This window comes from Rhinolophus sinicus, chromosome 6, assembly GCF_057876585.1.
Source record: "Rhinolophus sinicus isolate RSI-liver-muscle chromosome 6, RSI-T2T, whole genome shotgun sequence".
NCBI lineage: Eukaryota > Metazoa > Chordata > Mammalia > Chiroptera > Rhinolophidae > Rhinolophus > Rhinolophus sinicus.
In genome coordinates, this window is record NC_142506.1 from 69,052,977 (window position 1) to 69,068,520 (window position 15,544).

Below are 15,544 nucleotides of genomic sequence, written 5' to 3' on the forward strand. Positions count from 1 at the left end.
CTGTTCTCTACTCAGCTTCATCAACGCCTCTTGTCTGACTTACAAGATGTTGACTTCTGAGAATGTCAGCGCTTGATGTTTGGTGTGTTTATGCCTTGCTGATTTATATCTTAGAGGGGACTTTTTCCTTCTTCTCTCTCGACTTTGCTCTAAGAGCAGCGTCACTGAGTGTTGGAGTGGGTTGCTGCTTTCGTTCTCCTGGCCAGCGTAGCATAGCACCTGCTTTCTTTGCTATGTGGCTAGTTTAGACCCAAAGGCATTTTCTTTTTTTAGTTATTCCTTTTGTCTGTTAGAAATGGAGACATTTCCCCCCTCATTTGACTTTGACATAGTTTTGCTGTCTTGCTCCCAGCAAATACCGTGTTTCCTGGAAACTAAGCCCTAGCATGAATTTTCAGGATGACATTCCCCGAACATAAGCCCTAATGCATCTTTTGGAGCACAACTCAGTATAAGACCTGGCCTTATTTTCGGGGAAACACGGTATGTCACAGAAAATACTTGTTTTTCTTTCCTTCCACCACCGTTACTTGAACTGGGGAGGGGGCCTTACCTCTCCCTCCTTTTTCCTGCCATCAGGTGCTGCCCAGGGTCTGCATTGCTCCCCCCATCTTAGAGGCCTAGAGAGGTAACCCTGCCGGCTGGGAGTTTGCTTTCTGGTTCTCATGGGCACTTTTCTGGCTCTCTTACAGTATAGCATAAGCACTGTCACCTGCGAAGGGCGCCCCTCAAGGATCCAGACGCACTCCTGGGCATGTGGCGGGCACTGAGCCGGGCAGAAGGCGGCCACGCTCGGAAAAAGGCCAGTGGTGGAGTTTTCTTTTTCCTTTCAGCTGTGGTTTTGTGGTGTTTCCCGACCCCCAAAGCAAAAAGGGGCTTCTGCAGAGCTCTGCTCGGCGCTCCTTCCTCCCAGACCATCCTGCTCACACCTCTTCGTGCTGGCAGCCCCCCTGACTGGCAGCGCTGCCAGGGGCGCGTGTCGGGCAGGTCTGTAGGACCCCACTGGCGTTTGTCTTCTCCTTTATCCTGCGCGCCCTCCTACGCCAAGGTTTAGATAGATCATGTTTTTGCCTAGTGGGGTGAAAGGGGAGCAAGCATGACGGGAGGGAGCAAAAGACTAGAAGACCAGAGAAGGGGTTCAGGAAAGAGCGCAAAGAATTTTTTAGGAAGGAAGTCAGAGGATACCATTTCGGATTGGATTAGAAGTATAACCAAGAACGTAGAGTCGGATGTAAACCCAGATTAACAGAATGGGTCTGTCCTTACTTCACCCGGGGAAAAGGACCTAGAGAACTTACAGTTCTTAGGAAAGATGGCTTTGGAAAGCCAACTTCATACCACCCACTTGGGAGCGATCCCCTTTGGCTGACTGCATAGAGTGAATCTTAGTGTCATCTAACCGGTCCTCTCCACACAAACTAAGGCAGCGATGTATGTCTGTGTCTCGTGTGTTTTCCTGCATTAATCGTCTCCAAGTCCGTTATTCAGCTGTTCTTTCTAAAGAAATTATGTTCAAGACGCCAGTCAGCAAACCTGGGAGCCCCCAGCACACACTGAAATAAATACAAGTCCTTTTCTTTTACGATGTGTTTCATCGTATTCCTCCCAGAAATGCCGTGTTGTCTCTGTGAAGAGAATGCTGTAAAGGGGGCTGTTGCTGCCGAAACCGGGGAGGCTAGGAGCGACTGTTGACTAGAGTTAAACAGGTCAGAGAACTTGTTCTCTCGCTTTCCCTTCTGAGCAGAGCTCACCTCAACACCGCGCCGCCACCACGCCCGCAAGGCTTTTGATTAAGTACACGGAGGTTTTCTGGTAGGAGATTCTCCCGTGGGGCTGACGTCCCTCTAACTCCAGTGGGTGTCTGTGTAGACAGAATAAATTGGGCTAAATAAAATAATAATTGGTAAGAATAATAATAGATGTTTCCCCCTCTCATGTCCCCCTGTAACCTAGTGAGGTCTTTGCCTTTGAATTTTGGGGGGTTTCCAAACCAGAACTGATCAAATATGGTCACTGTTTTTGAAACTCTAGGAGCTGTAGAGAAGAAAACCTCTTCTGGTCATCCATCTGGTTTCTAAATTTGTCTGTAGTTACTGGTCATGATGTTCTTTGCAGATTTTCTTTCCCATTAAGACTTTTGAGCAGAGTCGTCTTACTCGAACTTTCAAGCTGCTTCTTTCCAGTGTGGAGGAAATAAACTCAGAGAAAATCCGTCTTCCAGACGCTTGTTGCAGGTACAGACTCCTGCTGACTTGGGTCTGAGGGCCCGTCTGGATCTGAATCTTCGGATGATCTCGCGTTCTCACCGTCCCTTCCCGTGATGAATGGAAATGGGGGTGTGATCTTTGAAGGTCACCAGACAAGATGAAAGCGTCCCCAGCCTGGCCGTCATTAGGAAAAACGTACTCACACTAAGTTTTTCTCTAAAAAAGGAGGCTTGCCATTCTCAGGTGGGTGAGCAAGGACCCCAGAGCAGCACGGACCCCAGAGCAGCAAGCTCTGTGTGCAGTTCTCCTGGTCTTCCTGCAGTAATGACCCCTCACTGGTACCAGCGTCCCTGAGGGGAAGTGATTGGCTTCTGTCCTCTCTGAGCCGCAGTGTTACCCCGCAGCTGCGACAGTGTGTGCTTTCACTGCAAAGGTGATTGTCCGGCTCGGTTTAAGCTGTAGCGTCTCACGTTTCAAGCCCTTCTCAGAAAGATTCATTTATTCCTCTGTATCTCGTTCACACTGTATCGTTAAAGAGTCTGTCCATCTTGATCTCGTTTCAGTTTGTCCCTGTGGTGATGAGCTAAAACCTGGCTCTTCCCAGGGACATGAAAACCCACCCTACCGTGGTCCATACAAAAATCATTCAAATGGCGCCTGAGAGGAAAACTGTGGCTCAAGTGGTTTATGAACTTGCCTGACGTCATTCTGAAGGACGTCAAGGAAAGCACCCCAAAGTCGGTTGACTGCACCCGGGGAGACCACGCCTGGTAGGCAGGGACGTTCTAAGCCGACGGGGCCATAAAGTTAGCACCGTTACCACACTACGTGTCTGACGTCCAAGGAGGTATGGGCACCCTTCCAAGTTCTCTTTCTCCTTTGGTTGGGTTCCACACATGGATGCTTCGGGGTTCAACTTAAACACTGGTAGCCAAGAGGTCTTCCTAAATGATGTCTGAGTCATCTGCGTTTAGTTCTGAAAGTTGACGCCCCTACCTTTGGGGTTGTAGACACCTACTGTTTCTTCTGCTGTAAATGGGTCCTGTAGCACTCCCGGACTCTGAACTAGCTGAGCTCATCCTAAGAAGTAGAGTGGGGTTCAGTATCTTTAGAGGTGGTTCTGCAGGTTTCAGGTGTTGCCTGTGGTTTTATCACCTAGTAAGTGCTTTGGAAAGAATATGGCTTCTTTTGCGGTGGTCTTGCAAAAAGTCTTCTTTCCTGAGGGAAGTGATAGGTGTCATCAGATTGTACCAAAAACTGCAGTTTAAAATAAGGGTGTAATAAGAGTGAGTTAAGTAGCTAAGATTCAGTGAGGTACCAGGACATAAAACTAAAATGCAAAAATCAATAGCCCTTATATTCACAAACAGTAAAAGGTTAGAGGACATAATAGAGGCATTAAAAAAGTTTACAATAGCAACCAGAAAGATTAAACACTTTGGAATAAAATTAACAGGAAATGTACAAGAACCTTCTAGGGGAAACTTTTTAAACACTCCTGAAAAACTTAAAAGAAGACTTGAGTAAATGGAAAGACACATGCTGTCCTTGGGTAGGACTACTCTGCATTATAGATGAATTAAACAAGTCGATTGTGAAGTTCACAGAAAAACAAGCGTGGAAGAATCGCTCCAGAATCACTGACTAAGGAAGTCTCTGAGGGGACTAGTTCTACCAGACATGAAAACATCGTATAAAGCCTCTATAATTCAAACAAAGAGCATGGCCGTGGCACACGAATAGACAAGTGGAGCTGTGGAATAGAATAGAAAGTCCAGAAATAGTTACAGGTATCTTTGGAAATTAGTGATCCAGATACAGGTGGCAGCTCAAATCATTGGGGTAAAGATGGACTTTTTTAAAAAGCTACTGGGACAGCTGAGTAGCCATTTGGAATTAGATCAGTATGTTACACCGTACCAAAAATATAAGTTCCAAATGGATTAAGAATCTAAATATTAAAAAAAAATAAAACCATACAAGTTGTAGAAGAAAGTATGAGTGAATTTTTTTCTTTAACTTTGGCATATCGAAAGGCTTTCTAACTACGACTTGAAATTCAGAGGCAATAAAAGAAAAGGTTGATAAATTTGACTACATAAAACATTTTTAATTTGCATGACAAAAAATACCATGTAAAAAGTCAAAAGACAACTGATAAATGTGGAAAATTTTTTCACAGCATATACTAGACGAGGATGATTTCCTTAGTATATAAAGAGCTCTTAAAAATTGAGAGACAAAGGACCAGAACTCCAAGAGAAAAATGGGGGGAGACATGGACAGACAATTCACCCCTTCCCCCTAGAAAAGACAGTAAAACAGCGCTGGAACTTACGAAAGAAGTTTAAAGTCACTCATGATTAGAGCAATGCCAGTTAAAACAACACTGAGCTACCATTTGTCATCTATCAGACTGGCTAAATGTTTCAAGTATGAGAACACATTCTGGTGGTGAGGTTATGAAGAAACACTCTTAACATGGCTAGTGGCAATGCAAAGCGGTGCGGTCCTTCTGGAGGAACATTTGGCCACACCTGACAACACTGCATTGCCTTGTGACCCAGAAATCCCACTTCTGGGAATCTAAACTGAAGATGCACCTTCAACAATATAACAATACACACCCACAATATTATTTACTGCGACATTGTTTGTAAAAGCAAAATACTGGAGCGATCTCACTGCCCATACCCAGGAGAGTGGCTGAGTAAAGTATATACATCTATACAATGGTATATTGTGTAGCTATAAAAAGGAATGAGGAATCTGAACTGGTTTAGAATGAATTCCAGGATATGCCGTGTTTCCCTGAAAATAAGACCTAGCCAGACCATCAGCTCTATGGCGTTTTTTGGAGCAAAAATTAATATAAGACCCAGTCTGGGTATTACATTATACCCAGTATTATATTATATTATGTTTTACCCGGTTTTAAAGTAAAATAAGACCAGGTCTCATATATAATTTTTGCTCCAAAAAGACACATTAGAGCTGATAGTCTGGCTAGGTCTTATTTTCGGGGAAACACGGTACTGGAAACTGAAAGAAATCTAAGTGCGAAAGAGTATCTGTATACTACTTTTCATGTAAACGAGGGTATAAGAAAATCACATGTGTCTGCTCGTTAATGCAAAAGAAACACAGGAAAGCTAAACCAGAAGTAGTTTGGTTACTACGGGGAGTGGTGGCGAAGGGGTGGGAAGAAGTGCTGGGGAGGGACGTTCTTGGAAGGTGAGAGTCGTAGTCATGTTTTACATACCCCCCCCCACCCCGAGGGAGGCACCCGAAGTGGAATGCAAGTAGCAACAAATATACCTAACTGTCACAAATGAGTAACGTAACAATATCATCAGGTGTTGGAGGAAAAAAGAATTCACCTAAGTAACTTTGGAAAATAGTGTCTTGACTGCATGTTGTCAGACTAAAGTCAGAAGGAACTATCCACAAATTGTTTTCCCTAGTTAATACATGTTTTTCCTAAGAGTATGGGTTAATCATTCTGTAATTAGTTTATTGGTAGACTAATATTGAACAAATAAGTAAATGTATTATAGATAACGAGAGCCAGTGTTATCTGTCAGAGAAAGAATTGCAAATACGAAAAGGAGGAAAGGAGAATGAACCTCGAGGTATTGGTTGGCATCTGAGGCGTGAGTACAGATGCCTCGAGACTAGGATGCGGTATGTCCAGAAAACCTCCTAAACTGAGAATATCATAGGTTGAAAATGCACTTAATACACCTCAGCTCACAAACTCCAAAGCCTGCTTAGCCTAACCTACCTTAATGTGCTCAGAACACAATTTCTAAAAAACTCTGGCAACACAGTAGACTGGAGTGGCCCTGTTAACCCTCGTGGTCGCGTGGCTGTGGGAGCTGTGGCTAGATGCTGCGGGTCAGCACCATACCGCTAGCCCAGGCAAAGATCAAGATCCAAAGTACGGTTTCTGCTGAATGGATATCGCTTGGCACCACTGCAGAGTCAAGCAATCATAAGTGGAGCCATTTTAAGTCAGAGACCCTTGTGGGTGGGTGGGTGGAAGGAAGGAAGGAAAAGGAAAGAGGGAAGGAAGGGTTGGATGATGGATGGATGGATGATGGATGGAAGGATGGATGATGGATGGATGGATGGATGGATGATGGATGGATGGAAGGACGGATGATGGATGGACGGATGATGGATGGATAGATGGAAGGATGGATGATGGATGGATGGATGGGTGGATGATGATGGATGGATGGATGGATGATGGATGGATGGATGGATGGATGGATGGGCAGGCAGGTGGATGGACGGATGGATGTGTAGGCTTAGGTTAGTATAGTTGACTCTTGACCTACATGGATTTGAACTGTGCAGGTCTGCTTACATGCAGTCATCTCAAAGATTTGTACCCATTGCAGAGGGGACAACAGTACCTTAACAGTGGGGAAAGCCGGCAGACCCCACATTATCAAGTAACCGTGGTTAATTAATGTCACCAGGGATAAAATTGATGGACACTGCCCTCCATGGTGTGGTGTCCTGAGGACACATCATTGCTTCTGGTATTCTTGCCAAGAACCCTCAAGTGATCAGGACGAACCTCCGTCAAAGGCACGTAGAGACAGTCTCTAAATAACTGGTCCTTACCTACCCACGTGTCCTGGTCATCAAAGGCAAGGAGAGAATGAGGGGCCGTCACCACTGGAGGAAACTGAGGAAGCAGAACAGCCCGGGACAGTGTGGGATCTTGGACTGGATTGGAAACAAAAAAAAGGACAATGTGGGAAGACTGGTCGGACTCCAGTGAGGTCTAAGTGCTGCTGACAGCAGCGCTGTGCGAGTTTCTGGTCTGGTCGCTGAGCGACGGGTGCGTAAGTGGTTGTCATCAGGAACAGGGGTGAGGGAGATCCGGCTTTTCTTTAAGTCTAAAACTTACTTCAAAACAAAACATTTTTAAAAATAGAGACGTAGGTCATTTTCAGTAGTTTTTATCTTGTTACTTGGATAAGCCATGAACATGAAACATGGCATGGACCGCTTAGGTTTTCTGTTGCATAAATGCCCTTTGGACGGCTATCCCAGTGGAATTTCCCATGGAAAGTAACTTGTTACACAGATAGAAAGACACTCAGTGTACTCATGATGGGCAATAAAAATAAGAATAGCACAATAACGGACTTTTTTTAGTTAGAGTTTTTATTTTTCTTGTGCTGAGAACTTTTAAGATCTATTGTAGCAACTTTCAAACATGCAATACAATAGTAGCTGGGGTCACCCTGCCGTACATTAGTCCATGTCCAGGACGTACTGATTTTATAACTGGAAGTTTATACCCTTTGACTCCTTTCACCCACCTGCCACCTCTGACAACCAACAATGTATTCTCTCCGTCTGCCAGGTTGTTTTCTTGCTTTTGTTTTTAGGTTCCACATATAAGTGAGATGATACTATGTAGCTTTCTGTGTCTGACTTATTTCACTTGACATAACGCCCTGGAGACCCCCCCCCCCCCCGTGGTGTTGCAGTGGGAACATTTCATTCTTTTTTGTGGTTGAGTGATACTCCATTTGTTCTGTATCCATTCATCCATCCATGGACACTTAGGTTGTTTTCATATACACCGTAAGTAATGCTGCAGTGAACAGAGGGTGTAGCTATCTTTGTGAGTTAGTGTCTTCATTTACTTTGGAGAAATGCCCAGAAACAGGATTGCTGGGTTGTGTGGTGGTTCTGTTTTTAGTGTTTTGAGGACGTCTGTACTGTTCCCCACAGCGGCTGCGCCGTTTCCCCCCCAGCACTGTGCACAGGCTCCAGTTTCTCCACAGCTTCACCAGCCTTCGTCTTCTCGTTTTCTGATCGTCGCCATCCCAATGGGTGTAGGTGGTGTCTCGTAGTTTGGACTTGAGTTTTCCTAACGATTAGTGATATTGAGCAGCTTTTCATGAGCTTGTTGGCCATTTGTGTGTCTTCCTTGGAGAAATGTCTATTCGAAGTCTGTTGCCCATTTTTGAATTGGCTTATTGGTTCTTATTGAATTCTAGTTTGCCATATGTTCTGGATATTAATCCCTTGACAGATACATATTTGCAAATAATTTTCCCATTCTGTAGGTTACCTTTTTCCTCTGTTACAGTGTCTGTTGATGCACCAAGTTTTTTAAATTTTATGAAGTCCAATATGTCTGTTTTTTCTTTTGGTTGTCTCTGCTTTTGGTATCACATCAAGAAATCATTTCCAAGTCTAATGTCATGAAGCTCTTCTCCTATGTTTTCTTCTAGGAGTTTTATTGATTTAGGTCTTACGTTTAGGTTCTTGATCCAATTGAGTTAATTTCTGTATGTGTGTCAGGTACGGCTCCAGCTTCCTCCTCGCACATGGACGTGCAGTCGTCCCAGCACCATTTGTTGTGAAGACTGTCCTTTCCCCATGGAGTGGTCTTGGCACCCTTGTCAGAAATCGTTTGACCATGTATGAGAGGGTTTATTTGGGGCTCTGTATTCTCTGCCATGGGTCTGTATGTCTGTCTTCACTCCAGGACCACCCTGTTTTGATTCCTGTAGATTTGTACTAAGTTTTGAAATCAGGAAGCGTGAGCGCTCCAGCTTTGGTCTTCTTTTTCAGGATTACGATGGCTGTTCCGGGTCCCTCGAGAATCCATATGAATTTTAGGGTGGGTTTTTCTATTTCTGCAAAACCCATCATTGCGATGTGGATGGAGATTTCACTAAGGGTGTGAATTCTAACTAACTTGGGAGTCAGAATCATTCGTAGCCTCCCACCGTGCGCTCACTGCGAGACCGCTGCTTGCCTCGCTTACTGGGCGCTGTGCACGTATGACCGCTGTTACTGTTAGGACTAAGCCTGCGAAAGCCAGAGTTCCTTAGACTTAATCATCTCTCATCTGGTGGTGTGTGTCAGACTCACTCCTGAAATCTCACCTTTGGTTTTTCTTTGGGTAACTTAGTGGTACATACCACGTTCACTGGTTCAGGAGGCAGCTGCCGCCACCTTGGCAGGGAAGATGGCGGGGAGGGGCTGTGCAGTGAAGGGAGAAAAGGCCCAGCCGTGCGCTGTGGGTCCGCGTGTTGGTCCTACTGGGACTCAGTCTGAGAGTGACCGCGCTGTGGGAGGCAGCGGCTCCGGCTCCTTTCTGAAGTCACTCTTGTTGGCCGCAGGGCTAGAGCGCAGGAAGCTGCTGTGGCTTTTTCCTGCGTGCTCTTCGACTCACGGTAACATTTTCTCTTTCAGAATTCGGTGTTCACCTGGCAGAGCTGACCGTGGACCCCCAGGGGGCGTTGGCAATTCGTCAGGTAAGTCCAGACCAATTGGTCCAATTTATAAGTAATTTCCCTTTTGCTAATGAAACTTTCTGATGGGAAAGAGCACGAATGCGGCCAATCTATAAATGCCCTAGGATTTGGTAGCAGCTTTTGCTACACTTGCCACGAATGGATCAGGCCATCTGTATGGTTTTCCTGTGTGAAGAAAGCCTTTTTCTTGCTGTGTACCACCTGGCTTCTTCTCTTCACAGCTCGCATCAGTCATTCTGAAGCAGTATGTGGAGACTCACTGGTGTGCCCAGTCAGAGAAGTTCCGGCCTCCTGAGACTACCGAAAGGGTAAGGACACTGAGCTGGCCCGTCTGCCTGTGGTTGGAGGACCCATCTGACAAGGTGGGGCGGTCCCCGTTCCCGGACAGCAGGGGGCAGTCAGAAGACTGTGCAGAGAGAGAGGGGAGCTGGCTGGAGGCTGCGTGGGGAGCCGCGTGCGCGGGTGAGACGGCTCAGGGCAGAGGCTGGCCTGTCTCCAATCCCATTTCTGCCCTTTGCTGGCCATGAAATACTGGGAAATATTTCACCCTCTGAGCTCCAGTTTCCTAAATACCTAAAGTTAGAGTGACAATTCCAACTTCCAAAGAGTTGTGTGAGGGTTAAATGAGATAGTGTTTCTACTTAGTGCAGTGCTGTGCGGCCACCCCGGGCCCCAAGGAGTTTTGAGGTATAAGGTGGAGAGCGAGGCGGTCTGCTGGAACTCCCTGCAGTTACGGAAAGTTGTGTATCTGTGCTGTTGAGTACGGCAGCTGCTGGCCACACGTGGTGCCGAGCACGGACACTGCCCGTGTGACCGAGGGACCGAATTCTTAGCCTCCTTCCGCTTTCACTGTAAATGGCTGCTGAGGCGGACGGCGTGCGTGTAGAGCGCACCGGTGAGGGCTGTGGGACCTGCTCGTCAGGTGTCTGCATTGGAGGTTTTGCCAGCTACGCAGCATCTCTGCTCATGGCTTTCCTCATGCGCACACCGGATGGGACTCGGCTCCCACGTGTAGCCGGCTCTCAGGGCAGGTGGCCTTTCCTCTGCAGGCGAAAATCGTCATCCGGGAGCTGCTGCCCAATGGGCTACGAGAGTCCATCAGCAAGGTGCGCTCCAGCGTGGCCTACGCCGTGTCGGCCATCGCCCACTGGGACTGGCCGGAGGCCTGGCCGCAGCTCTTCAACCTGCTCATGGGGATGCTGGTGAGCGGGGACGTCAACGCCGTGCACGGAGCGATGCGCGTGCTGACAGGTGGGTGCCAGAGCCTCTTCCCGGGGTCGGGGCTCGGGTCGCAGGTGCCCGGGGGCACACAGGGAGCTGTGGGCTGGCATGACTCCGGCCAGCGGGACTGGAGGTGTGAGCTCTCGCTGCCCACCGTGTCCCCTCCCTCCTGCTGTGCTGTCTCCATAGCCGCCCCCCCACGCCACACCCTTCCAGGGATTTGAGGGGACACCGCACAGGGGCTGCCCCCAGACCTCACCACTCCAGGGTGACGGACAGTAGTTGGGCACACAGGTCAGCTCACAGTCTGCCTTTGCCTTGACCTGACTCACTGTCTCTTGAGCCAGAGTCTCCTCGTAGGTAAAATTCACATAACGAGAGTACGTCAAAGGAGCGTTTGGCCGTTTAAATGAGCTGATTGACGTAAAATGTTACTAACTGATGCCATAAGCCATAAATTTTAGCCATTATGATCGTCCTCCTAGTTAACATATTATTTTTCTATCAATAGTTCAACCAAGTCAAAATTAAGAATCAAAATACAAGAAAGAAGGTAAAAACAGTGTAGCTGTAAAACCCTGGCCTTTGTGCAGCCAGCCTAGAGAATATGTAGCCTTTGGCATCTTTTCTTTCTGTTCTGAAAAATTGATAAAAATACTTGAACTTTCAGTCCAAGATTTGGTGGGTATCTCTTCTCCGCTTGGTTGACTGATCTGTCCGTCCCTCACAGAACCTGTCTTCACAAATCCCGAGGTCTGGCCTGAGTTTCCTTCTTCCTGCCCCTCCGGGTGAGGTCTCTGTTTTGCCTTCAAGGACTCCTTACCCGGACATCAGCCATCTTCTGTTGCCCCTTTACAAGTCCTGTTTCCCCTCTGTTCATACAGCTTTGTGGCAGTCCCCTCTGTATATCCTCTTTCCCTAGGATGGACTCGCTTACTGAAGCGCCTTCTTGCCTAGCGATGAGTGCCGTTTCTCCTTTTTGGAATCTGTTCACCAAACTTGGCATCTGGGCCCAATTGTCCTAGCACGTGTGACAGAGATGGTCGGCAGGAGCAATTCTGTGTCCAGAAGCAAATCCCTTTTCTCCTTTCATTTCAAACTCCCTCTTCCCAGGCCTCGTATTCATACTGATTACCTGTGACAGGTGCTCACGGTGTGGAGCAGAATTGCCAAAACGGTGACATCGTTCCCTGCTCGGGTTTCCCCTCGCGTCTCCTGTGTGACTCCCTCTCCAGGCGACTTCACAGAGCCCTCTCCTTGAAATTAGCCTTCCAGGATTCCTTACTCACCAGTTCTTGGCACCAGAATATCCGTGAACAGATGTGTTGTCTGCCAAGCAAAGGGAGCCTTGCCTGCCAGTCTCCCAACACAAGCCCAGCTTGTTCAAAACGGAGGTTGTGCATTTATCATGATTGGGAGCTAAGCGCAGTCGTTGTGCTGGACTGAGGGGATGGCTGTTCTGTCAGCCTCAGTCACAGCGTCGAATGGGGGGTGCACCCTTTTGTGACGAAGCCAGCGGACATTGGACAGGGTTGTTCCATCTGTCCTCAGATAGCCCTCGGTTTTCACCTGGAGCTAGACCGTGCTCTGACGATAGCAGAGACCTGCGTGGAGATGGCAGGACGTGGGTGTGTGGACAGGAACCCACAGGAGGCCGGGCTGGCTGTCCTCAATTGGCCTTCTGCAAGGCTGCCCATTAGACTTAGGACATGAGAGAACCAACTCAGGCTGGCGGTGTGGAGGGAAGGCAGATGGCGGCCGAGGACGGACGTGTTCAGCCACCCGCCACAGCTCCTTTTTTCCGTCTCAGAGAACTTTGGAGATTGAGATGTTGCTGGTGTCCCAGGCTTTTCCTGAGTTGCTCAGTGACCTCAGAAAACTTACTTTGGACTCAAGCTTATCAAGTGTGAATACATTGAGACCACCAGGAATGATTATAGGAGAGTAAAAATGTGGTTAGGCTCTTTATTCGTGGAATTAAATTATGCCACCTTTTTCATAAAACTTGTTTTCATGAATGGCATCCATTACGCTTGTGTGGACTGATTTCCAAATTAAATAAAGCACTCGTTACTGTTCAGTTCAGGATTTATTCTTCAGGAAGAACGCACAGCTGCTTAAGAAGACTCAGCCTTGAATATTTGGTCTTCATTTGACTCTGGTGGTGATATTGCCCGAGAGTGTGCAGAGTATGGACCTTGGAAGAGCCCACTCACGTTTCCTGATGTATGTCCTGAAAATGTCCCAGCCAACTCACTCTATCCCAGCGATCACGTGGAAGAGCCGGGCAAAGCAGGTCACGTGAGCAGACATTGGTGCTCAAGGGCTCACACTGTGCTGCTTAGGACAGGAAATCCCGGTGCCTCGTGGGGTTTGTGGACGCGAGGGGAGATGTGAGCCCGTGTCCCTCACCATCCGCGTGCAGGCGGCCCCGTGCCGCCTCTGTCTGGTGGAAATCACTTTCTGTTGCCGTGAGCAGCAGCGTGTGGCTTCTAGGTCAGTGAGCCGTTCATTGGAAGAGCAGCGAACGGAAACTGAGTATGCACAGCTGTTCTATGCATGGGAGCAGCCTGCCAGGGGAGGCCTGCAAGCAGCCGGAGGGCACCTGAAGGGTGGCACATGGCACAGAGTAGATAATGCAGGGTTTTCCTCAGGGGGCCTCCTGGGGACTTCTGCCCACTACTGTCACAGGTTTTCTCAGCACTTCTGTGAAGCTTTTTTCTTCGTCGCGCGTGTTTGCCTTTATCTCTGTATTGTTCTCTTTCCCCTTATAACAAATGCTCAGTAACCCATGCGACTTTCCTTCCCCAGGAAAAGGCCACCAGGCCAGTGTCCACACCTGTACTGTCTGATGGGGTCCTACCCCCAGAAGCAGCTTGAAAACTTTCACACTCAGTGTGTTTACAAGGCACCCTAGTTTTACGCTACTGCTTCTTCTCTGCAGAATTCACTCGCGAAGTAACAGACACACAGATGCCGCTCGTTGCCCCTGTCATCCTCCCAGAGATGTATAAGATCTTCACCATGGCCGAGGTACGGAGCCGCAGCTCAGCGGGGGCACTGCTGTGTTTGCTGCTGCACAGGAGAGCGGACAAAGATCTGAGTCTGGACTGACCTCAGACCGCTCACTTTGGGTCAGAGTGAGAGAGCTGCACTGTGTCTTCACGTAGCTTGCCCCTCCTGGCCTCCTGTGGCCCCTTATGCCACCTGGGGCCTCCCGTCGAGGCACCTGTGCCCACGGAGCCCAGCTGAGTGTCCGCAAGCAGCCTGTCACCGCCTTGCCATGCTAGGCCCCTAACACTGTTGCCTATTTGATGGCTGAGCGGAGGGATGGTAACTCACTCCCCAGGAGTGTGAGTGCCTGAGGCGTGGTGTCTTAACCTCCTTGCTCCTCTGGTCCCAGGCAAGGGCCTGCATTTGTAAGAAGAACACTGACCGTGTTGGGATTTCAAGCAGGACCCAGCCTACTGGGTTTCGTCAGACTGGCCGCAGAGGCCTGTGTACGTAGAAGGCTCGTTCCAGTGGGCCCTGGCACCCTGCTGCCTCCCGTCCTCTGAACTGGAGAAGCCTATCTCCTGGACACTAGTGATGGCGTGCCCCATCTCCACAGGGAATCCAGCCCCGTGGCAGGGTTGAGAAGCCATAGTTGTCCTAGTCAGATACACAGACAGGCGCACACAGCGATGTCATGGCTGTGCTGTAACTCTCTTTCCAGGTATATGGCATTCGGACCCGCTCCCGAGCGGTGGAGATTTTTACCACTTGTGCCCATATGATCTGTAACATGGAGGAGCTGGAAAAGGTGAGTTGCAGACGTCCTGCTGCAAAGTCGTCACCAGTGCGTCCCACTGCAGGCAGAGGTGTGTTCCTGCGTTGTGGCAGCACAAGCATGCACACGAACGGGGTGCTGGGTGCTCTGAGCATGGTGGGAAAACCACCACTGCATGTGGCTGCCTTAGCCTGTGTCCATTCGTACTGTCACCGAGCCCTTCCGCGTTCTGTGGCCCTCTCGTGGGACACAGCCCAGTGGCAAATACCGGTCCCTGTTGCGTAAGAGTTGGTCTTCCGCAGTAGCTCTGAGGAGGCCGAGGGGCCTCCCGCTGCCTGTAGAGCTGCTCCCCTCTGACCGGCCCCGACCTGAGCGCTGGGCGTGTGTCCGGTGCTGATGTGCTTTCCGACGCCAGGGCGCTGCCAAGGTCCTGATCTTCCCCGTGGTGCAGCAGTTCACGGAGGCCTTCGTTCAGGCCCTGCAGATCCCGGACGGCCCCACGGCAGACAGTGGGTTCAAGATGGAAGTGCTGAAGGTAACCCCCTGCCGGGGGGCGGGGCACCAGTGCACAGCTGATGTCATCGGTCTCCTCCCGTGTCACTCAGCCTCACGTCTTTGCGTTGAACTCTCAGGCAGTGACAGCCCTGGTGAAGAACTTCCCGAAGCACATGGTGTCCTCCATGCAGCAGATCCTGCCCATCGTCTGGAACACCCTGACCGAGAGTGCAGCTTTATATCCTTTCCGGGAGCGGGCGCCGCCAGCACGCGGCTGGGGGCTAGCGCCGGTCTCCCACTTTGTGAAATGAGGTCTCTGAAGGACCCCTCTTAGTGTGAGTGGGTGTCTAGCTTAGTCCCCACCTTCCCCTGTAGAATGTGAGCCGAGCAGACTCTGGAGTGCCTTTCTTTACTCATCACCATACCTACGTGAGGACGGAAGTCAATTACACGGAGGAAGTAGAGGACCCTGTGGACTCCGATGGTAGGTCGTGTGTGTGCTCCGACCTGGGACGGGGAGAAGCAGACGGGGAGGGAGGCCACCACCCAGAGCC

At 49.1% G+C, this 15,544-nt stretch overlaps 1 protein-coding gene across 2 annotated transcripts in view; it reads left to right on the top strand.

Moving 5' to 3' along the window:
• IPO9 (importin 9) overlaps positions 1–15,544 on the top strand; it is a 34,897-nt gene that overhangs the window by 3,234 nt on the left and 16,119 nt on the right. The window contains exons 2-10 of one of the 2 annotated variants that reach the window (XM_074317121.2): positions 693–802; positions 9,444–9,505; positions 9,727–9,813; positions 10,555–10,756; positions 13,671–13,759; positions 14,442–14,528; positions 14,911–15,030; positions 15,128–15,228; positions 15,416–15,474. In XM_074317121.2, coding sequence (XP_074173222.1) covers positions 10,696–10,756; positions 13,671–13,759; positions 14,442–14,528; positions 14,911–15,030; positions 15,128–15,228; positions 15,416–15,474 — 517 coding nt within the window. In that variant the 5' untranslated portion in view covers positions 693–802; positions 9,444–9,505; positions 9,727–9,813; positions 10,555–10,695. The remainder of the gene's footprint in view (positions 1–692; positions 803–9,443; positions 9,506–9,726; positions 9,814–10,554; positions 10,757–13,670; positions 13,760–14,441; positions 14,529–14,910; positions 15,031–15,127; positions 15,229–15,415; positions 15,475–15,544) is intronic. The other variant, XM_074317119.2, reaches the window with a different exon arrangement.